This window comes from Gossypium raimondii, chromosome 3 (genome assembly GCF_025698545.1).
Source record: "Gossypium raimondii isolate GPD5lz chromosome 3, ASM2569854v1, whole genome shotgun sequence".
Lineage (NCBI taxonomy): Eukaryota > Viridiplantae > Streptophyta > Magnoliopsida > Malvales > Malvaceae > Gossypium > Gossypium raimondii.
The window spans coordinates 22,446,339-22,471,531 of NC_068567.1; the positions used below are offsets into that span (position 1 = coordinate 22,446,339).

The 25,193-nt window shown below is 32.4% G+C and overlaps 2 protein-coding genes across 2 annotated transcripts; one reads left to right on the plus strand and one right to left on the minus strand.

The window, feature by feature from the left end:
- Positions 1-8,759: 8,759 nt before the first annotated feature.
- Positions 8,760-9,571, plus strand: LOC105795749 (uncharacterized). The gene is made up of 3 exons (XM_012625412.2): positions 8,760-8,816; positions 8,912-9,187; positions 9,251-9,571. The coding sequence occupies exons 1-3, from the start codon at positions 8,760-8,762 to the stop codon at positions 9,569-9,571; spliced, it is 654 nt and encodes a 217-aa protein (XP_012480866.1).
- A 9,592-nt stretch (positions 9,572-19,163) lies between these two features.
- Positions 19,164-21,639, minus strand: LOC105793874 (uncharacterized). Its single transcript, XM_012622748.1, has 3 exons — positions 21,281-21,639; positions 20,829-20,980; positions 19,164-19,997 (listed from the first exon to the last, which is right to left on the minus strand). Exons 1-3 carry the CDS (start codon positions 21,522-21,524, stop codon positions 19,320-19,322), a joined length of 1,074 nt encoding a protein of 357 aa, XP_012478202.1. The 5' UTR covers positions 21,525-21,639; the 3' UTR covers positions 19,164-19,319.
- Between the last annotated feature and the right edge of the window lie 3,554 nt (positions 21,640-25,193).

Consider the following 25,193-nt stretch of genomic DNA (forward strand, 5'->3'; position numbering starts at 1 on the left):
CTTGACTAAAAGGGTTGACTTTTAAGTTCTTTTCAAATTAAAGGGATTGTTGTTTTCATGTTTTTTTTCTTTTAATTTATATTCTTTTACCTATCAATAATTAAACCCAGTCATCAAGTTTTTCCCACATAAGTTTTTTTAAAACATGTGTTTTTCACCCGTTGCCTAAATGAGTTATACGCCCTAATGTGAACAAATTCGAAAATGTTAGGCTTATATTTGAACAATTTGAAAGGTTTTACCCTTAAATGGGTAACCGGTCCTTATTTGAGCATTTAGCCAAACACAAATTAAAAATTAATAAAATAAATTTACTTTTAACCTTTTTTTCATGCTACATGAATTTTAAATTGACCTATATTAACATGTGGAGTGTAGATTATAGCTGTTCATGGGCCGATCATACGTGACTCGATTTTAAAAAAAATTCAAACCTAAGCCTATTTTCAGGGCAATCAAACTTGTTGATTTGTTTTATTGTTTAAATATTAAAAAAAAACTCATATTAATTTATATTATTATAATTAAATTTAAAATTAAAAATACTTTATTATTTAAATTAAATTTGGGCCATTTTAGCCTGACTTGACACAAAAATTCCTTATCCAAGCTCTACTCATGGACAAGTATAGTGTGAATCAACTACTCTAAAAGCAACATCCAAATTATTCCCTAAATTGGTCAGTATGATGACCTATTTAAATATATATTTTATATAGTTTAGTATCTTTTAAGTATATGAACTTAGAGTTAAAATCAAATTACTATTAAAAACTATTACAATAATAGATGAAAAGGATATGACAAAAAGTTAACATAAGAAAATAACTAAAACATGCATGATATGAAAAATAATATGAATACAATATTAATATATAAACGCTAATAATCATATATATATTTTATATTACTAAGATGCCTGAAAGTTTTGCCTAACCAATTAAAAATAATAATTTTAAAAAAAAATCAAATCAATATTGTTAGCGTTATTTTTCAAATGTTTTGATATAACAAAATCAAATTATAAATTCTCTCTTAGTCAAATTTCCGATTTATGATGCAACCTTAAAAACTATTTTCAAGTACTATCAAACTCATAAAATTGTTCAACATGTTTATAAATATATTTCATGCATTTGATTTTTCAAAACACTATGGTAAATATCCTCTCAGAATCATTTTTATAAAGATTGTGAGAGTTCTATTGATACAAGTAAGTCAGTAAGCACCCCAAAATCTTCAACAGACTTCTATTGGTACAAAAGAGCTAATGTACCAATACAACTGAATTTCTATCAATAACCATGAAAATTTCTACCAAAACAAGGTCGATAGTGAGCCTTCAAGAATTCTCCTACACCTTCTACCGATACTGTTAAGTATGACTCCTATTTTCAGTCAAATTTAAGAAATAATCTTTTAGTTAAACTCTGTTTATTTGTTTCAGTCAAATACTGATTAGTTTAGATTATTTTATTATTATTTGACATATGAATTTAGCCTATAAATAGGCTCTTTTACAACCTTAGTATAGACACCCATTAGATTAGAACTCATAACACATTCAGAGAATTTTGTGTTTATGTTTTGAGGGTTCTTTGTTTTTTCGGGTTTTCGGGGTTTAGTTTATCTCCATCCTTTGTACTCTTCGTTCTTTTGCCATTATAGTAAAATTATCTTTGTCCGTGGTTTTTTATCCTCTTTGGAGGGGTTTTCCACGTTAAATTTGTGTGTTCATCTTCTCAATTTCTTCTGCTATTTTTACTTGTTTGTTGCTTAATCGGGTCGATCACTAACAAGTGGTATCAGAGCTAGTTCAATTTTCATAGATCAGCCCATTCAGATATGGCAACAACAAGATTTGAAATTGAGAAGTTCGATGGTAAGACAAATTTCAATCTGTGGCAAGTTCGGATGATGGCAATTCTAGTTTAATCCGGTTTGAAAAAGGTTGTTACCAGGAAAAAGCCTGAAAATCTAAATAAAACAGAATGTGAAGAGCTTGATGAAAAGGCCTTGTCTGCAATCCAGTTGTGCCTCACGAATACGGTATTGCAGGAGGTATTGATGGAGAAGACCTCATCCATTTTGTGGAAAAGGTTAGAAACTCTTTATGCGACTAAGTCTTTGGCTAACCGTTTAGTGTTGAAACAACGTCTATTTACGTTTCGCATGAACGAAGGTGAGCTTCTTAGAGATCACATCAGTCAATTCATTACTCTTTTAAATGATTTAAGGAACGTTGAGGTTCATAGTGATGATGAAGATCAAGCTATGCTATTATTGTGCTCTTTACCCCCTTCATACAAGTCTTTCAAGGAGACCCTGATTTATGGCAGAGACAAAATCTCGTTCGAAGATGTGAAGGGTCATTTGTTGAGTAGAGACAAACTCGACAATAAGCTTCATTTGGATAGCAAGACAGATAGGCAAGCTTCCGTTTTGGTAGCATTAAAGAAACGAGACAAAAGGTTTCGCTATTGTAAAAAGTTAGGTCACGTTAAAGCAGATTGTTATAAACTGCGAAATAAAAGAGCTGCTGAGAGTAACGGGGAAGATGTAGCTGATGCTAATTTGATCGATGAAAGCGGTGATGATTTCTTGTTAGTGTCAACGAGCAATAACTCCAAGCTCACGTCCGAGTGGATCCTAGATTCGGGATGTTCTTTCCACGTGTGTCCCAATAGAGAATAGTTCTCTACATACAGTTCAGTTGAAGGTGGAGTTGTTCGCATGGGAAACGATTCATCTAGTAAGGTAATTGGCATTGGTACTGTTAAAATTAGGATACACGATGGGACGATTAGGACACTCTCAGATGTTAGGTATGTACCTGATTTACGAAAGAATCTCATCTCCTTAAGTATTTTAGACTTGAAAGGATGCAAAATCAACATCGAGTCAAGCGGCATTAAAGTATCTCGTGGAGCTCTCGTTTTGTTAAAAGGTAAAAGAACTGGCAGTCTTTATATTCTGGAAGGTTCTACAGTGACCGGTGAAATCGGACGTCCCTCGTCCGTTACAGAGTCGAAGCCAACTCATTTGGAGCGGAGGCAACTTGGTCATAGGAGGGAAAAATGTATGACCGTTTCGTTGAAAAGAGGTTCTCTTTTGGATGTAGGTTTTGAAAAGTTAGGGCACTGTGTTCGTGAAAATCAGACTCGGGTTAATTTTGATTTGGCAGTGTACAAGTCGAAGGCTAGAAGTCTTCCAGTTTCTAAGCATAGATTCGACTTAGTTAATTCCCTGCATAGTTCAAGATAGGCTCGTGGCGGGCTTTGGCAAAGATGGTGTTGTGGAAATATGAGTCAAGGTGGAGATTTGTTAAGTATGACTCCTATTTTCAGTCAAATTTGAGAAATAATCTTTTAGTTAAACTCTGTTTATTTGTTTCAGTCAAACACTGATTAGTTTAGATTATTTTATTATTATTTGACATATGAATTTAGCCTATAAATAGGCTCTTTTACAACCTTAGTGTAGACACCCATTAGACTAGAACTCATAACACATTCAGAGAATTTTATGTTTACGTTTTGAGGGTTCTTTGTTTTTTCGGGTTTTCGGGGTTTATTTTTATCTCCATCTTTTGTACTCATCGTTCTTTTGCCATTATAGTAAAATTATCTTTGCCCGTGGTTTTTTATCCTCTTTGGAGGGGTTTTTCCACGTTAAATTTGTGTGTTCATCTTCTCAATTTCTTCTGCTATTTTTACTTGTTTGTTGCTTAATTGGGTCGATCCCTAACAGATACAAATGCTACGATGTATTGCCACAAGTCACTTTCTCTTGAAACCCTGATACTTATGTCGACACAAGTCCATTTGTAGCAATACAACAAGCTCAAATGGTTAGATTTTTAAAGAGTTATACTGATACAAGTGAAGTTGTATCGGTACAAGTTCTCTGCAAATTACAATTAGTGCTCGAATTTATTACTGCAATGGCTCTAATCCAAGTCTAACGTCTCCAAAGTAGTTAGAGGACATAAATACAATTCAAGGGCTCCACATTGAAGACAAGAAACAGGTTTGCAAAGTCAATTGTACATAAATCCAATCTTTTCTTTGTTATTCTTTTTGTTCTTTATACACACACTTGGGTAGCAATTTCTTTCAATCTTTCAAGTGTAGTATAGTCATTAAGTAAGCTTGATCATTGTAATATCAACCTTTGAGAGGTATCTTTTATCTTTAATCTTGTTTCTTATTTTTGTGAGGGTTTTCTTAATGTTTTGGGTAGAAAACCTAATGATTGTAAAGCTAATTGAAAAGCTAATTGTACAGGTTAGTCCTTGTCCTCAAAAGGTTACAAATTAGTGAATTTGAGAAAATTCTTAATTGTGGTTGAAAGTTCTCAAAAGAGTGTTCAGTAAAACTATTCTAATTTTATTAAGTAAAGAACTGAATGTAAATACAAAAAAGACTCATAACCTAACTGGGAAAATAATCCCCTTATTCTAGTAAACTACTAAAAGATAAAAAAATATTCCTAAAAAATCTCAATTTATTATTCTAAGATTTATCTACCTAAATAACTTAAACAATATACCTAAAATGTATGGGGCTTTACGTATTTCAACACCGTCCCTCAAGTTGGTGCATATATATCAATCATGCCCAACTTGCTTACAAGAAAATCAAAACTTGTCTTAGAGAGCCCTTTGGTAAGTATGTCAAGAATCTGTTGTTTTGAAGGAACAAATGACATGCACACTTTGCCTTCTTCAACGTTCTCCTTGATAAAGTGTCTACCAATCTCAACATGTTTAGTTCTGTCATGTTGGATTGGGTTGTAAGCAATGCTAATGGCAACTTTGCTATCACAGTACACTTCATTGGTGACGTTATTAGTTTCCTCAGCTCTTCCATAATTCTCCTTAAGCACATCATTTCACAAATTCCTTGAGCCATTGATATAAACTCAGCCTTTGCACTACTTCTTGCTACAACACTATGTTTTTTTGCTTCGCCAAGTCACAAGGTTTCCCCAAAAAAATGTATAGTATCCTAATGAAGATCTTCTATATGTTATTGAGCCTGCCCAGTCTGCATCTGTATAAGCTTCAATTCTTCTTTGTTTGGATTTCTTAAAGAATAAGCCTTTGTCAGCTGAACTCTTCAAGTATCTCAGAACCCTAAACACTACTTCTTCATATTCCTCTATTGGGGAGTGCATAAATTGACTCACTAAGTTAACTGAAAAAGTTATGTCTGGACTTGTATTAATAAGTAGATTAATTTACCAACTAGTCTTTGGTATTGCCCTTTATCAACTGATCTTCCTTCTTTATTTTCGAATTTTACATTTGGATCAATTGGTGTGTCAGCTGGGCAACAACTACTCATCTCAATCTCCTTTAAAAGATTAATCATAATATTTTTTCTAAGAGACCACAAGACCCTTATTTGATTGAGCAACTTCCATTCCAAGGAAGTATTTTAAAGGACCTAAGTCCTTGATCTCAAACTCCAATGCTAGATGCTCTTTGAGACGCCTTATTTCATCCACATAATCTCTTGTAAGAATGATATTATCAATATAAACTATAATAACTATTATTCTATACTTCTTTGTGAGTGTTAGCAGAACATTGTATGATAGGCTTGTCCTTGCGAGTAACCTTTGTCACATCCCAAAACCCGGCCTACTAGTTTTGGGTTAGTAAAATTAGGCCATTAACTGGAGGTTGTGTTAGATATCAAAAATTAGGGTCGAAAGTGAGTAATTAAAGAATTCAAGTGGCATATTTAGGTTTTTGTTTTATTAACTAGCTTAAAAAATTTAATTTTGAGGTACAATTAGAAAAAAAATTTTAATTTATTTAGGACCTAACTGGAAAGGAAAAATTAGGAGTGACCAAAAGAGCAAATTGCAATTTTTGAAAAGTGGTCTCCTACATAGACATTCACTTCTTGTTCTTTCAAACCCCAAAACATTCATAATTTTCAAAAAGCCTAAAATCAGAGAGTTTTAACAAAATCAATTCATTCTTTTAAATTTATTAACTCCCTAAACACCAAAACAACCCCCAATTTCAAGCGAAAAACTGTGATTTCTACCCTAAATCTACCATTTTCTTCTTGACTTGAAAAGCCGAATTAAAGCTGTCGATCATCGTTTTCATCAAATCCAGGTAATATTCTGACTTCCTAAGGTTAAATAAAGAGTGTTGTTAATTCAAATCAAGTTTTAAACTATTATATTTAGATTTGGTGCTTTTAAAGTATACTTGGATTCAAAAATGACAAATCTTGTAATTTTGAGTAAACTCATGATTTCAAAGTGATTTTTGATTCATTATAACCTAATTAGAAGGTATTTTACTTCAATTTGATAGTTCATAACCAAATTTTTAAGAATCAAGCGTCTTCCCTTTTTTCATGTTCTTGAAAAGCTTCAATTTTTCAAAAAATTTAGGACCATGGATTTAGGTGAAATTAATGGTTTAGTTATGAAATTAAATGATATTTAGGATTATTGGAATCAAAATTGAGGATTAGAAACGAGATTAGAATGTAGAAATGAGATTAGAATTTTGAAACTATAATTTTGATAAAATTAACAAGTTTTTGGTAGTGAAAAAGGAGAGGCTTGAATTGTGTATTTCTTGCTATTTGGTAGTACTCAAGGTTGTTTTTGGTGAGTTTGGAATGTGTTTGTTATGTGTGTTAAGTGTCAGATCAATTGGGAGTCACTACAATCAAGTCTAAAGGCAATAAAAAGCTTGTTTGAGCTTTTAGCTTGTAAGCGGAAGCGTGATTGGTGAGTGTCCGGAGTCACTATCAATATGCGTGATTCATAATGTTAATTGGGAGCTTAGAAGTAGCGTAAATTCCTATCATAAGTTTCAAGTGTAATCCTTTCTTATACTTTTTTTTATTATGAAAATATGCATAATGTATGTTGAATTGTGGAATGTGATGCTGATGTAACAAGTAAAGTAAGTGAATATCGGTATGTGGTATGTGATAATATGATTTTAATGCATTCATATGTAATAAAAAATGTGATGGCTCAATGAGCATAGTTGTGACACTTAAAGTGTAATTAAATATGAATTCGATAAGCATGCATTGTGTACAAGTTTGTGATGTAAATGGATGAATATAAATAATGATGATGTGCATTAAAGCACTAATTAAGTATGTGTAGTTGTGGATATTTTGGCATTGTGATCTCTTGAAACTGTTGGATATAGTTGACATGCCAAACGATTGTGTGTACTTATCTTTGTGTTGTGATTTGAACATTGAGGCCCCAAGACATATTGGAAAGTTAAGACAATGTCGAGCTAAGCTCCATTGATCGGGACATGTTGGTGTGTTAGAGGGTGTTTAGCTTTATGCTACACTTATGGCATATGTTAAACTCTTTAAGTTATTGGTGTGATGGAGATCCGTTTATCCAATGTGTGGTGATAGAGCCCACTTTTATGTTTCATAATCTTATGGTGCCAAATTATCATTAAATGACTTATATATGAGATATATTGTGTGAAATTGTATGTGAGAGTATACTCTATTTTTATGAATTAATGAATTGTGAACACGTAATTTTGACTCGATTAGAATATAGTTGTGAATTTGTTGTAGTATGGCCTTGCCTGACTTTTGATGTTGTGTATGCTTTGTGGTTATTCCGACATTCACTGAGCATATTTAAGCTTACACACTCACTAAATCTTTGTAGATAAGTAGTGTTTTCAATGTGAGCGGTGGGACCAAAGAAGCAATCCTAGCAAGACAATAAGTTTAAGTAGGTGGTGTTATAAACTTTGGGTAGTTTGAATAAAGGAAATGATGGTTTAGAATTTCGTTTGATTATTATTATTTGTTTATTTTGATTTTGGACTTTGGAGTTTTGGTATTGTTTGGATCTATAATATGAATGTTTGATGATTGGTAATGTGTCTAATGATGCATGTTAAAAGGAATAATCGTTGAGTATGAGTGTGTCCTTTGTTTTGTTGTGTTCTTATTGAATTGTACAGTGGTATCGATACTCGAGGCTTAAGTATCAATACCTCGATGTTAAAATGTATGTACAGAAAAATAATAGCTTAATTTTGTATTGATACCCTTTCACGAGTATCAATGTTTAGGGTAAAAATAATGATACCTTTGTTTATGCATCAATAAATGTTTTTGGTTCGAAATTGAGTTGAAAAAATAGAATGCTGGAATAGTACCGATTTTCTATTCAATATTGATACCTATTTTACTAAACATCAATACCTACTATTGTGTATCGATGCCTACATTATTTCTTTGGAAATTTGCTAAATGGTCTCTCAACATGTATTTATACTATTTCGAATGTCGCATAATGTTTGTCTAGTTGCAATCACCTCTAAAAGTGCTTAAACTAATAAAAATTGTTCTTGCTTGAATCTATGTGTACATGTGTAGTTGTTATGATGTTGATGTAGTGTCTTATAACTCGGGTCTAGCGGTTGGATTGAGTGAGGGGTATTACATTTAGTGGTATTAGAGCGTAAGTTCTCTAACACTTAGACCTAAACTAACGATTTACGAGCTGGGGTTATGTAACCTATGTATCGAAAACCCAAGTGGCAAGATTTTCCTAGTACTTAAATTGTTTGATGTGGATACCTCTAATTGAAATTGTATGATTTTGGGGTAGGATTGGCAACACGTTGCCTCTGTATAAATGCTTTTTTATAGGGACATTCCTTGGATGATTTCCCCCCCACTCACACATTTGGTTTGTTTGTGTATGTTAGATTAGATACAAAAATGCCTCGTAGACGTGTGAATGTGAATGCGAATGCGAATGCGAATGCTCAAGGGATGGTACATCCTCTACACCTCCTATGATGTTGTGTAGATTGAATATACCTAATGAGGGTGTTTGCCCTCTGATGGAAGCCATGATTGGGGCATTTTAGAGGATTACTGGTGCTAACCCTGCTCCTGCTCCTGCACCTGCCAACCCTGCACTTGTTAATCGAGGACTACCACTTGAACATCTGCTGGCGTTGGTTGGTAAGGAGTTTACCGGAGTGAAAGGAGTCGATTCGACTGTAGCAGAATACAAGTTTGAAAGTGTTCAGAGGATCCTCGAGTTGATGTCCTGTACTGACGAGGAGAAGTTGGGTTGTATAGTGCTCCTACTTGACGTTGAAGCTCATCGTTGGTGGAATACGATGAAGAGGGGTACTACTGTAGATCGTTTGACTTGAGATTATTTCTTGAAAATGTTTAAAAGGAAATTTATGGGCGAGTAGTACATAGAAGCCTGTAAACGGAAGTTTTTAGAGCTAGTTCTAGGTAGTTTGACAGTGGTTGAGTACGAGTCAGAATTTGCGCTACTTAGTCAGTATGCTCTTGAGATTGTCCTTACTGAGAGGGATCGATGCATGAGGTTTCATTTTTGGCTTAATCGAGAGATTCAGGTTTATTTGGTAGCTCAGAATACTGAGTTGTTCGATGAGATGGTTGAGAAAGCTAAATATGTTGAGGAGACTTTGGTTGAGCTGTCGTGCTCAATAGTGACTGAATCGAGAAAAATGGGACGTGATACTCAGGGTTATGATAGGAGTGCATGAAACAAGTTTCAACCAAGTCAATTTGGGCGGCAAGATAGTGTTGTAGTTAGCATTGATGGATCATCGAGTGGTTCTGGATGGCTGCTTTGTGGACATTTTGAGAGTAGGCATTCTGGAGAGTGTCAAAAACTGACAGACAAATGTTTCAAGTGTGGCTTTAAATAAGACATGTTGAGGGATTGTCCAAAGAGGGTTTAAGTTTCACAGCCTCAGAGTTCTGCACCTGCACCTATGCCTGCTAGAGGCCATGGCCGAGGTAGAGGTGCTAATGAGAGACAGGTTGGGCAGCAGGTTGTTGCTCAGACCTTTGCTACTAAGGTTGAGGCCGGAGGACTAGCTTGCATATATACTATTAACGAGCTGCAGAATCAAGATTCGGTCGTCAAGATTGCAAGTATTTTTATCTTGTAATAAATCCATTTATTCTTGTTGGTAGATTTAGGTTTTACATCTTCGTAAATTTTGAATGATTTAGGTAATAAGAGGAGAATCCCGATAGAGACTATTAAATTAGGAACAATAATTATGAGTTCTTTAGATGAGAGTGTCGTAGTGAATAGAGAAAATTGTTAGTGAAGTTACGGAATGACAGTTCATGGTGGTGAATAGGATATTCAAGAAAAGTCGTAGGAAATTAAACATAATAGGAATCAAAGTTGCATAGTGAAAGCGTGGTGGTTGGTTTAAAAGAAGAAATAACAAACTTCGTGATTAAGCAAATGACGTGTCAATAGGAAATTTCGAGGAAAATTTTTTTTAAAGGGGGAGAATTGTCACATCCGGAACCCGGCCTAGTAGTTTTCGGTTAGTAGAATCGGGTCACTAACCGGAGGTTGGGTTAGATATTAGAAATTAAGGTCGAAAGTGAGTAATTAAAGAATTAAAGTGGCATATTTGGGTTTTTATTTTATTAACTATCTTAAAAAGAAATTTAATTTTGAGATCTAATTTGAAAAAAAATGGATTTTAATTGATTTAGGACATAACTGGAAAGGGAAGAATTAAGAGTGAGAAAAAGGGCAAATTGCCCAATTTTTGAAAAATGATCTCCTACATAGAGCCATGCACATCTTCTTCTTCTTTCAAACCCAAAAACATTAAAAGTTTTCTAAAAACCTAAAATCAGAGAATTTTGAAAAAAAATCAATTCATTCCTTCAAATTTATTAACTTCCCAAACATCAAAACAACCCCCAATTTCAAATGAAAAACGTGATTGCTTCCCGAAATTTGTCATTGTTCTTCTTGAGTTGAAATCTCGAATTAGATTTGTAGATAATTTTTTTCATGAAATCAAGGTAATATTCTAACTTTCTAAGGTTGAATAAAGAGTGTTGTTAGTTCAAATTGAATTTTAAACGATTATATTTAGATTTGGTGTTTTTAAAGTGTGTTTAGATTCAAAAATGGAAAATCTAGTAATCTTGAGTAAACCCGTCATTTCAAAGTGATTTTTGATTCATTCTAACCTAATTAAAAGGTATTTCGCTTTTTAAGAATCAAGCATTTTTCCTTTTTTCATGTTCTTGAAAAGCTTCAATTTTTTGAAATATTTAGGACCATGGATTTGGATGAAATTAATGGTTTAGTTGTGAAATTAAATGATATTTAGGATGTTTGGAATCGAAATTGAGTATTAGAAATGAGATTAGAATGTCGAAACTTCAATTTCGACAAAACTAACTAGTTTTCGGTGGTGAAAAAGGAGAGGCTTTAATTGGGAGATTAGGAATAGCCTAAACCCCTATTCTAAGTTTCGAGTGTAAGCCTTTCTTATACTTGTTATCTTGTTATGAAAATATGCATAATGTATGTCGAGTTGTGGAATGTGATGCTAGTGTGATAGGAAGTGTAAGTGAATAATGGTATGTGGTATATGGTATGTGATAATTTGATTTTAATGCATTCATAGGTGAACAAATATATGATGGCTCAATGAGCATATTTGTGGCAGTTAAAGTGAAACTAAATGTGAATCCGATAAGCATGCATTGAGTACAAGTTTGTGATGTAAATGGATAAATATGAACAGTGACGATGTGCATTAAAGAAATAATTATGTGAAGTTGTGGATATTTTAGCCTTATGATCTCCTAAAACTGTTTGATATAGTTGGCATGCCATAGGATTGTGAGTACTCACCTTTGTGTTGTGATTTAGGCATTAAGGCCTCAAGACAGATTGGAGAGGTAAGAGGATGTCGAGCTAAGCTCCATTCATCGGGACATGTTGGTGTGTTGGAGAGTGTTTAGCTTTGTGCTATACTTATGGGGCATGTTAGACTCTTTGAGTCATTGGTGTGATAGAGATCCGTTTATCCAATGTGTGGTGATGGAGCCCACTTTTATGTTTAATAATCTCAAGGTGCCAAATTACAATTAAATGACTTATATATGAGATATATTGTGTGAAATTGTATGTGATAGTATATGATACTTTTATGAATTAATGAAGCATGAACACGTAATTTTGACTCGATTAGAATATGGTTGTGAATGAGTTGTAGTATGCCTTTGTTTAACCTCTAATGTTGTGTATGCTTTGTAGTTATTCTGACATTCACTGAGCTTGTTTAAGCTCACACACTCCTCACTAAATCTTTGCAGATAAGTAGTGTTTTTGGTGTTTGTGATTCGGCCAAGAAAGTGATCCTAGCAAGGAAATAAGTTTAAGTTGGTGGTGTTATAAACTTTGGGTATTTTGAATAAAGGCAATGTGGGTTTATGATTTCGTTTGATTATTATTATTTGTTTAATATTATTTTGGACTTTGAAGTTTTGGTATTGTTTGGAACTATAATTATGAATGTTTCATGATTGGTAATGTGCCTAATGATGCATGTTGAAACCAATAATCATTGAGTACGAATATTCATTTGTTTTTCTATGTTCTAGTTGATTTGTGATCTCTTGAAACTATTGGATATAGTTGGAATGCCAAACGATTGTGAGTACTCACCTTTGTGTTGTGATTTGGACATTGAAGCCCCAGGAAATATTGGAGAGATAAGAGAATGTCGAGCTAAGCTCCATTGATCGGGACATGTTGGTGTGTTGGAGAGTGTTTAGCTTTATGCTATACTTATGGGATATGTTAGACTCTTTAAGTTATTGGTGTGATAGAGATCTGTTTATCCAATGTGTGGTGATAGAGCCCATTTTTATGTTTCATAATCTTAAGGTGCCAAATTATCATTAAATGACTTATATATGAAATATATTGTCTGAAATTGTATGTGAGAGTATACGTTATTTTTATGAATTAATGAAGCATGAACATGTAATTTTGACTCGATTAGAATATGGTTGTGAATTTGTTGTAGTATGCTCTTGCTTGACTTTTGATGTTGTGTATGCTTTGTGGTTATTCTGACATTCACTGAGCATATTTAAGCTTACACACTTACTAAATCTTTGCAGATAAGTAGTGTTTTCAATGTGAATGATGGGACCAAAGAAGTGATCCTAGGAAGGCAATAAGTTTAAGTAGGTGGTGTTATAAACTTTTGGTATTTTGAATAAAGGCAATAATGGTTTAGAATTTCGTTTGATTATTATTATTTGTTTATTATGATTTTGGACTTTGGAGTTTTGGTATTGTTTGGATCTATAATTATGAATGTTTGATGATTGGTAATGTGTCTAATGATGCATGTTAAAAGGAATAATCATTGAGTATGAGTGTGTCCTCTGTTTTACTGTGTTCTTGTTGATTTGTACAGAGGTATCCACACTCGGGGATTAAATATTGATACCTCGATGTTAAAATTTATGTGCAGGAAAATAGTAGCTTAATTTGGTATCGATACCCCATCACAAGTATCGATACTCGGGGTAAAAAATACTGATATCTTTGTTTATGTATTGATAAAATGTTTTTGGTTAAAAATTGAGTTGGAAAAATAGAATGCTAGAATGGTATCGATTTTTTATTCAGTATCGATACTTGTTTTACTAAATACCGATAACTACTATTGAGTATCGATACCTACGTTATTTTCTTTGGAAATTTGCTAAATGATTTGTAAGCATCTATTTAAACTTTTTCTTATATCGTATAATGTTTCTCAGTCGCAATCACCTATGGAAATGCTTAAGCTAATAAAAATTGTTCTTTCTTGAAGCTATGTGTGCATGTGTAATTATTATGATGTTGATATAGCATCCTATAACTTAGGTCCAGTGACCGGACCGGGTGATGGGTGTTACAACCTTGTTTTTTAACAACCTAAGTGAACCATTCGAACCAAGCTCGAGGAGATTGCTTTAGGCCATACAAAGATTTCTTGAGCTTACATACTTAAGTTCAAAATTTTTCTTCAAAACATGGAGGAGGATTCTTCACATTCTTCTTCAAGTTTTCCATTTAGGAAAGTATTTTTCACATTGAGCTGCTGTAAAGACCAATCAAGATTAACAACAATGGATAAAAATTATCTAATAGAATTTAACTTAGCTACTGGAGTGAATATCTCAAGATAGTCTATGTCGTATGTTTGAGCGTACCTTTTAGCCACTAGTCGAGCATTGTATTTGTCTAAAGATCCATCCAATCTGAATTCGGTTGTAAACACCCATTTACAACCCACTATTTTTTTCCTAGAGGTAATTCCATTGTTTCCTATGTAGCTGTTTTTTCAAGAGCACACATCTCCTCTAAAACAACCTCATTACATTTAGGAATCTGTAAAACACCTTTCACATTTTTGGGTATTTCCACAGTATCAAGACACGAAACAAGCTTCATGACCGTGAAGTTGAGTTTGTGATTGATCTGGTTCCTGGAACTGCATTGATATTGATATCACCGTATCGTATGGCACCAGCTGAGTTAAAAGAGTTGAAAGCACAATTGCAAGAATTGTTAAACAGAGGGTTTATTCGACCGAGCGTATCTCTTTGGGGTGCACCTGTGTTGTTTGTAAAAAACAAATACGACTCCTTAATATTGTGTATTGACTACAGACAATTGAATAAAGTCACAATAAAGAATAAGTATCCCTTGCCACGTATTGACGATTTTTTTGATCAACTATATATCTATTTCCATATAGCCGATTCGTATATTCATTTTTCACCCGATGAACCAAATGTAATAACGTCAGATACATGGGAACGATGCTCACACAAGCTATGGGTCGGGATGTTAGGTTACACGATGCTGCTCACACGAGTTTTGGAGAATCCATAACAAATGTAGGACTTCAGCCATTGGTAGGACATCCAAGACTAGCACCCGAAATAGTAAATAACCCTAATGACATGTCATTTGTATCCTAAGCATTCACGACGTTCATACGGGTCGTGTTTCATATATATATCATTTAGTCATATACACATTATTTCATAACAAGAATTCATCCATGTAGTTTCCCATTTTCAAACATAACCTTTAATTTAATTAACGTTACAACTTAGTTCATTTCATCCCTTACCATTTAACAAGTAAATGAACTCAATCACAACATATATAGATAAATATTAAATAAAAAATACAACTAATTAATTTAACTAATTTACGAACTTACCTAATCACAATAACTACGAACACGTCAACGAAGACTACTCGACCACTTTTCTTTTCCCTCGATTATCAACCAACTGATCAATTTTTGATCTAAATATGATATTTTTTATTCAATTAACCAGTTCAAATAGTTTAAAACACTTAAATTCACATATATAACCCTTTATCAACATTTTACATTTTTACCCTAAATTTTACCTTTTATTAAAATTAGTCCTTAAACTCAAACTTTCAAATCTATCACAATTTAACCAAATCAATGCTAGCAATTTTATAGTCACTATACAGCCCATATTTATCAAATTTTCACAAGAATTTCATGTAATTTTACTATTTTAACAACTTAGTCCTTAAACTTTAAAACTAACCAAAATCATTTTACAAAATAGTCTTATTTAACTATCAAGCTTAACAATCTATCATCAAACTTCAAAAATAAAAAATTATCAATGACATATCTCAAATTTAACATTTTTACTTAATTAGTCCTTGGGTTAGCAAAATTAAGTTACAAAGATCTTAAAACATAAAAATCATAAAAATGGACTCAAAACACATATCATGCAATGGCCAAAAGCTTCCTTCTACAACAATGAAGAATTTTGTTTTAAGAGGAAAATGGTGAAAAATTGGTAATGTTTTTCTTTTATTATAAATTAATTAACATTTTATATAAAAATAAAATATATATATTTTTCATTCAAAACCGTCCACTATATAGCAATAATGCTTATTTACCATTTAAAACCATCAGCTTATATTTTTATAATCAATTAACCCTTTCAAATTAATAGCGATTGCTTTTTGTGACTTTTACGATTTAGTCTTTTTTCTTTAATTAACTATCCAATTACCAAAATTTTCGCTCCAAATTTCAATTTTCCTATATAAAAACTCCATAAATATTTAATAATATTTACGAGCTCAGTTTATGGAAACGAGGTCCCGATACTTCATTTTCCAAAACCACTTGACTTTAGGGACAAACCACTTGAACTTAATTGTTTGTCCAATTAAAAAAATTTATCAAATCAAAATTCAATATAATATTATATTTGATTCGTAAATATTAAATAAAAATATTTATGGACTCACTCATCGGATTTGTGGTCTCAAAACCACTGTTTTTGACACCATTAAAAACGTGTTGTTACAATTTTCTTCAAATTGAAGGTTCAATTCTTCAACTAATATGAGCTATATTATAATGTTGGAAGAGAATGATCCATCTCTATTCAAGACTCGGTAATATATATTTTTACTTGTATGAAATGATTATATGTATAATTTAGGAATTTATCTAACACTAATAATTTTAATGCAGAACATTTCTCAAATGATTTAGAATCTCAAAAGATTGATGATAATTCATGAGAAAGACTTTAATTTTATTATTTGTGATTATATAATGTTTTGAGAATAATATTATTATATGGTTTTTATAGTCGATATTGTATTTTGTTTTAGTTATTATTTAGTATGGAAGAAGTTCAATGAACGTTTTGTAAATATATGGTTTTGGTAATTCAAATGATATAACTAAAAAGTTTAATATTTTTCTATACTTGGGGGGGGGGGGATTCTATGAATTTCATAGTAATGCAACACATGATCATTCTTTGGTACAATTTAATCCTACAAAAACATACAAAATTCTTATTTTTTATTTTTGCTCGGCCAATAAGAGCTTTTATTAAAAGGAAAAACCACTAAAAGTGCTAAACAGACTTTCAAGATACAATATCTCAATATTAACAAAAAAATAACCAAATTGTTGGGCACACCCTCAAAGTTTAAATTATAAAGTTTTTCAATCATAAGGAAATAATTTGACAATTGCCAACCAAGGGATCACACAAGAAACAATCCCCATATATTGATGAGGTGAAGGCCATGAAGCTAATTGGTCAGTTAGAGGTATTGAGACGAGGTCCTTAAAGCCAAGGATTCAACAACACTTCTTTTAACAATATAAGGATATTACATTTGCTCACAAGACCATGGTACTCACTATTGGAACTTGCTATGTCATAACTCATAATGTACTCGTACAAAAATGCTAGTCAGTGTTGATTGCCCCTTCAAGTAAGATCCAAACAAACACCTAGTTTTATCAATTAATTATTAAAACCAGTCATGCTAGTGCAAGATAGGCACAAAATGCAAACATATATCCAAATTCATAACAAAGCAAAAAAAAAAAAAAAAACACTTGAAACCACAAACTAAAAATCGAATCCGAACGAGTTTAATTCATGGAGTCTTTGCAATCATATTCATCAGCTTTCAATGACGATGCCCCTTAATTTGTTGTGTACTTAAGCATCTATAAATCATAAAAACAACAAAAGAAAAAAACCTCATCGTTAAGACTTTTATGACATTGGTTAACAAGATAGTTTTCATGGATTAAAGTTTGAACTATAAGGAGATGAAAAAGTAATATCTAAAAAGAGAAATCTGAGAAGCATCAAAGGGTTGCATGGTATTTGCAACATGGAAAACAAATGTACAACCATAATAGAATTTTAACATCTAAATTTCGTAAATCTTATTCTTTTAAACAAAATCAACAATAGAATTTGCAAAAAAATATGTAACAAATATAAATTTCATGAAACAATAAATCACTGAATGGTACATGTCTTAAATACAACTATAAAAGCAAAGAAAATGCTTCATCTATATTAATGCAGTCAATATGATGGAAATCTCTAAAACTTTAACCATTACTATTATTGAAAAGAGATTATAGAAAATAATGCTATCAAATATTTACAAAGAGAAAGCTTTGATTTTGCTTTTAAAAGAACTCAAAAATAGCCATAACACAATCAAAGTTCCCATATTGTATACTATTACTAAAAGAATTAAATTCTAGACCGAGAACAAAATTGAAGAACAAAACTCATAATTTCACTAAATTATATTATGTAATTCTTTTGTAGGTAGCCATGGCATTACTCAAGTGATAACTAAATAATTGACGTAAACTAAAGTTTTCATAATTTACAATGTATGCTGCCAAAACCATGATTTATAAAACGATAAACTAAAGAACTTTATTTCTACGTGAATGAAGAGTTCTGATTGATGCTATTTCTTGATTCGAGGAAAACAAATACAAGTTAATTGTGCAATATGAACAATTGAGTGAGCTATAAAAGTAAGATCCTTTCACACATTTCTATTTCAATACAACAATCTTGTGTAAAGCTTAAATTCTCCATAGTTTAGGTATATGTGAAGCAATTTTGTGTTTGCAAGAGGAAAACTCTAATTCTCCATACAAGAATTGTCCTTTTAAATCTTTCAATTATCTGATAACATTGATATACTATCAAAAACAAAACATGATTAAAGAAAACATAAGAACCCAAAACTTGAAGAAATACCAGACCTCATAAAACAAATACAATGTTTACTGGATATGAATACCTTACATAAAAAAACGGAAGAACATTAAAATTGGATAAACTCGTACATGTGGTTTGTAAATGAGTGATATAATTTTTTTTTTAAAAATTCCAAAAATTTTGAACAAATATCCAACCCTAAAAAATAAGGAAAATTAAAAATTGAAATGAACTCATACTTGTGATTGGTGAATGAGTGATATAAACAACAGAGAATCGTACGATGAATTTTTTTTTTTTTTGGACGACCGGCATTTGATGTGAACTCCATGAAGAAATTGATGAAAAGAGACTAAAGGAATTGATAAATGATCTGTAACGGAATTGAGATTTATTTATTTTTTGGATGAAGAGATTTGAGTTTTAATCTAAATAATTACTTTTTTTAAATTACCAAAATGATGTATCTACTACATGAAAAGTGTTACAAGTGACCTGATATCCCGGCCCGCCGTCATGACTTTCTTCAGGACAAGCCAAAAATTGAAGCTTTTTTCTTGTGCTAAATAGTGCTAAGTATTACAATGCAAAATACTGAAAACCAGGCCTTCGATCATACTAATCCTTACCAATTTAACTTTAATGTCTTTATTACATACAAATATTAGTAGCAGCGAAGTTTATAAAGGAAAGAAAACGTGACATAAGCAGTGGAGAATAGAAAACAAGAATGATCCATTAACTTAAAAAGCCAGTTTATTTTCTGTACATTTGATTTCATATATACCTACACATCATGATTAAACATACGGATTGATTTCTTAATTCTAAAATCACCCATTACCTGTAGGGAATAGGAATAGGTATCTATATATCTTGCTTAGGCTTCCGGCTCAATTCTGAGTAGTGACCGCCCATTTCCTGCAAAATCTCCATCCACAAACTTTCTGAAGATGAGTCCAATGTGTCTCCAAAAATCAGATTCGGACTACAAGCAGCCACATACCAATATTCTGATTCAATTTCCTCTATCAGCTGGTCCAGCTGCCACCCGGCATAACCGACAAAGAACTTGAAATCCTGAGACTTAAGTACTCCTCTCTTCACCAGCTCTGCAGCTTTATCCAAACTATTTCGAGCACCGAAACAGAGGCCAGGAATCACCTCTTCAAACCCAGGGAACTTCAACTTTTTACCAACTCTTAAAAGAAACATACTCGCTTCAAGAGGCCCTCCAAAGTGCAGGGCACATTCAGCAAAAGTAGTAGCTAATTCATTATTAGTGGGTTTCATGTGTTTGATCTTCTTGTGCACCGGGCGATTAATAACAACTCCAAATGGCCCCTCTTGTGGGTGTCTGGTTCCAGATCTTAGAAGGACAACAACCGTTCTTTCAAAGGTGCGAACTCCGTCCAGCTTCTCTGTGGCAACAAGAACACAGCCAGTCTCTGGCACAGAAAGAGGGTGGGCCCATTTTTTGCCAAGAGGTTTCAACACATGAGGTGTCTCACCTTGCTTATGAGCGCCAGATTCTGTCTTCTCTACCTGTTAAAATTTATACAACAGATTTAGACTCTAGTGTTCCTAGAGCAAGAACAGTGATAGTAATGCTTGATGTCCTTAATCTACATTTTCTTTTATAAGATGGTCAATGGTTACCCAGGCTTTGCATGGCTCTAATCTCCAGCAGATTCCAAACAATATTAAGGGCGCACTCCCGCATTGTAGTGCATTCAAGGCTTTGTCAGGTTGAAAGCACCATGCCAGAGAGGGTATAAGAAATAAAATATATTATTTGGCTTGCCCCCTGGTGCTTAGGCACCCTCATTGACTACAATAATCTGTATCTTAGAGTAAGTAATTTTTTATGAACTTTTTTCTATCTTAAATTGGATAGGCTAGATTACTTTCTTTCCCCCATTATTGCCAATGTCCTAACTGAGGAAAGAATGGTTAAAATAATGCTTCAAGAAATCCTCATGTAGGTCCTAGACATGTCAATTGAACTATAGGTTTGAGAAACTAGACACCATTTGTCCGTCAGAAACAATGAGGGAAAGAACTTTAATTAAGAACTATCATATAAATAGATACATGTTATACATATATATATTTGGACGGTCAAAGTTAAACCTTTTTTTCTTGAATACTTTCAAGGTTCCAATCTAGGGATCAAATATCTACATGTTTGCTTCATGTAGTTTCTCTAGTCAAGTCCAACAACTAAGATGAACCATAAGCTGGAAGGTAACATTGGACCTCAGGATCCTGAGATCCAAACTGAGTAGAAGGGAGAAAGGAGAAGCGTCCAAATAATTTTACTCCTTAATTATTGAAGAAGCAGCAGGTACATAATTAAAGGAAGAAAAATATCACCTGGTAATTCTTGTATAACACTGCTCTGAACTCTCTCCAGTCTGTGTCCGTATAATGAGAGTTCTGAGAAGCCGAGTCATAAGATTTATTGCCGTCCGGAGAATTATTTCTTCCTGAACTCTCTTCATTGGGAATAGATTGATCACCATTTCCTGGATTCATTATCATAAACATTCTATAACTATGTTCAATACCAGTACATAAATCACTAATCTTTGAGAGTTCTACCAATTGCCTCTATTCAACATATGAAAGCAAACATTACCTTTACTTTTCAATTAATTGATCAGACACTATCCATTAACGTTCAAGATCCCCAATACTTGAACAAGTCACTCTTAAACACATGACATCAACAAGTAGCTTAAAAACCCATAGATATAAACCACAATTATACAAATATATATATGAAATCTCCCCCAAAAATTGCAACAGAAAGAAAAATGGCACACCAGAAGAAGAAGAGGAATTATCGTCATTATTCTTCTTAGTCATAGCTTTAACAGTGAAAGAACGAGCGGCAGATGAAGAGAGCCATCGCCTTGAGACTCTAATGTCAAGGATTCCGAGTTTTCCAATCATCAAGGAATTGGGTCTTTCAGGAATCGAATTCCCCTTCAACAACAAAGCCCCAGCTAAACCAGCAGCAGGGTTACAAGTGTTTGCGTTCTTCACGTGGACAGTCCACAGATCCATCTTTAGCAAGGGAAAATTCAGCCACTTGATCTCTTTTTCCTCTAATTTTTTCCTGCCCGGAGGGAAAACAATTCCGTTTAGAAGAAGAGGAAGTTTATGACGAGGGAAATCTGAAACGGATATCATATATAGGAAAATGTAATACTATTGAAATTATATTTATAAAAGGTTAAAACTACCTATACTCTTCTAAAATTTGGAATTTGAACTCTAAAATTTTATTTAAATCAATTTAGTCCTCTATTTTCAAATGTCCCAAGTGCAACATTTAACATTTTTTTGGTTAAATTTGGGTTTTACAAGGTTATTTTTAAAATTATATGACTATCAAGTGAGTTTTTATTTCAAAGTATCGAACCAACGAAATTAACAAAAAATTAATAATGTTAACCATTGGACTGAATTTGAAAATCTAAAAGTAGATTTGCTAAATTCTGAAAAAATGTGTAAAGACTAAATTCTAAATTTTTAAAACTACAAGAACTAATGGCATATTTTAACCATTATAAAATGGTAAACTCTTATAAATATCATTTTATATTATTTTTAAGTTATTTTATTTAAACGTCAAGAATATTATTATATTAATATTCAATCTTCTAAAATATCATTATATCAAAATTCATCCTTCATTAAAAGGATATTAATGAAATTTAGGTGATTTAGTTTTGTCGATACAATGTATAACAACAGAGAATGATAAGGAAAAGATTACAGTAGTGTAGAGGAGGTTAGGAGCTGAAACTAAGACAAGTTGATAAGTTGACTAAAAAGACAATTGCTTAGGGTAACTTTAGGTTGTTGGAAGATCAATCCCTTCTTCATTGTTCCTCATGTATTTATAGGAAAATTTCTCTTGTCCACTAGTATGACGTGACCGAATAAGCATTCAATCCACTAAATGCATATTGGATCTGGTACCCTAAGTATAGTATTTTTGTTTATATACATTTGTATTTTTTTTAAATTGGTCTAATAATAATATTCATTAATTACATTAATACCCTTTGTATATTGTACTCGATGGTTTTTGCACGCAAAGTAAAATGGAAGCAAATATGGACTTAATGTGTATCTAACTAAGCAATATTATGTGATCAGATCATAATATGGAAAGATAACTTGTATTATTAGATAATCTAAACATGTCATTAGTCTAATCGAAAATAAGCAAACTGATTGAAAGACTAATATGTTGTCTATCAAGTCTAATTGGGGATATGTTTTGTCTTAAGCATCGGAGCGGTTGACTCCCAGAAGATAAAGACATAAATGTGACTAACTGGATAGACAGTACATTGCAAAGACCCAAGTACAATAGATCTTAAATTCGTTTATAGATTTATTCACTTGTGATACTCATAGTGTGGCATATGTTAATCTTGAGTGGATGATGAACTATGTATGTGTGACTCGTATACTTTGATATAAGTAAAAGTCTATGTTCAAATAAATAAGGAACCAAAAACTCGAATCCTGGATATATGAATTTTACAACATGAATCATTATTCACAATAGTGGAATTCATAGCCCAAGAAATGAGTAAATAATATTCTCTCACTAGCAGTACATGATAGACGAAAACTAAACGTGGCCACTAGTCGTTTGTTTTTGTGATAAACAAATTAATTACTATTTGATAGTAATTGACTTTTTATGAAGGAAGATGTAATGGTTACCATGAGATAAAATAAGATCATATTGGGAGAACAAATTTATCCCAAAGAGATTAAGAATATCTTATGAAGGTAACACACTTATGACAAGGTCGTTGGACAAGCACTGATCGAGTAGCTTTTGTAATGATATGTAATTAGGGAGAGCTCTATCACAATACTATAGTAGATAAGTTCGTGAAATGAGTTTATAATTAATAGGCGAACAACTAAAACTTAATTATAAATCATTTAAGCCCTAATTATATACGTCTAAATTGGTCTCTCTGCTAGCTCATTGAAACCAAAACCAAATTGCTTATAGAATCAAATGAACAAAAATAGATGGAAATGATACAATTAAAGAAATAGATCACATCCGAAATGAATGTGTTTTCTCATTAAATTAGAATTGACTTGAGAATTAATTTAAAATATTTCAAACTATTATTTAATCAAATCATTGAAGTTTGAAAATAGAATTAAATTAATTAGTCATTATAAATCCATTAAATATATTTTCTCACGATTCTTTTACGGTAAAGTTGTCATGACTTTAACGGAATTAGAATTGGGTTGAAAAATTATTTAATTGGAAAATTAATTTATCTAATTAAATCAAATTAATAAATAATATTTATTTAGGCAAATAGAAAAATATGTATTAGGTTGGATTAAATTATAAAGAGTTGGATTAAAAGTTTAGGAAGCACATATAATTGGACCCAATACAAGAGAGGCTCAAAACCCCTCACAATACATATGGGGCAACAACCCTAGTATTAGGGTGTGCCGCCCCTTTCTCCTAGTTAAACTAGAAGACTATTTTTTCTATCAAATAAATATTATTTGTGTTCTACTAATTCATCTAAGATTTTTTAGTCTCTCTCTATAAATAGATGACACTGGTAGAGCTAAAAATATAGAACTTGGAGATATTATTATTCTGCTTGAAAATAGTGAGAAATTTATTTCCTAAGTATAAATTCTATTTTCTGGGAATAACAATTATACCGGTTTCTATTGAGAGGATATTACTTTCCTATTGAAAGTAAGAAATTGTTTCTAGTTCTGTATTTGATTTGTGATTGTTCGAGGCCACACTCAAAGCAATTCGTGGAATGGGAATAGCAGAGAAGGTTGTTTGGTTGAAAGCCATAAACGTTTAGGGTCGTCTTACTCAGCTCAAATACATTTTGGGAAAAGTTTATTGTTATAAATATCATAAACTAACTCGGTTTCCAAAATTTTAGTTTTTCACTGTGATAGAAAATCGTTTTAAGTGCCATAGGTACCCCTCATTAGAATGAGAAGTTTTAAGTTTTAAGCTTTTTATTCACCATTTTAGTTTGAAACGTCGAGTAGTTATTTGATTTGATAAAGTAAAGATTGTTCACCATCCATCCATTACAGATCAAAGAACTATTTATATGAATAGCAATTCCTTTATTGAATGTCACAGAATAACTGTCATTAAATAAACATGTTACAGAAATTAAATTCCTCTTAGAACGAGGTACATAAAATACATCATTTAAAACAATCTTCCTAAAATTATCAAAATGTAAAATAACTTCTCTCACTACTTCGGCTGAAACATAGCTCCCATCTCTGGTCCGCAACAAGAGGCTCATGTCATGCAAACTTCTCATTTTGCTGAACATTTATAAAGAAGCACACACATGGTTAGTGGCTCTAGAATCAATAACCTAGTTGCCAATTGTAACACTCCTAACCCGGCTCTGTCACCAAATTAGGGTTACAGAGCATTACTGTACAATTCAGAACATTTAACTTTAAAACAGAAACCATTATGTAAATTAAATACTAACATTTAATAACTTAATTTAATTAAAGAAAAAATACACTTATGGGACTTAAATCGAGCCTACGATGCCCTAAATATAGTTTAGAAATATTTTAGGATAAATTTGAAACAAAATAGGAAATTTTGGAAAAACTTGAAAATTTTGGAAAAAGGGGTCACACGGCCGTGTGACTTAGCCCAGACCG

Bases quoted from the DNA above. Each gene is read 5' to 3' on its own strand.
- LOC105795749 (XM_012625412.2), top strand. From the start codon at position 8,760: ATGCCTCGTAGACGTGTGAATGTGAATGCGAATGCGAATGCGAATGCT. The intron at 8,817-8,911 runs GTACATCCTCTA...GGGGCATTTTAG, and splicing joins ATGCGAATGCTCAAGGGATG to AGGATTACTGGTGCTAACCC. The intron at 9,188-9,250 runs GTAGATCGTTTG...ATGGGCGAGTAG, and splicing joins CGATGAAGAGGGGTACTACT to TACATAGAAGCCTGTAAACG.
- LOC105793874 (XM_012622748.1), bottom strand. From the start codon at position 21,524: ATGGATCTGTGGACTGTCCACGTGAAGAACGCAAACACTTGTAACCCT. The intron at 20,981-21,280 runs GTGTGCCATTTT...TAATGAATCCAG, and splicing joins TAATTCCTCTTCTTCTTCTG to GAAATGGTGATCAATCTATT. The intron at 19,998-20,828 runs GTGATATTTTTC...AAATTTTAACAG, and splicing joins TGTTATACAAGAATTACCAG to GTAGAGAAGACAGAATCTGG.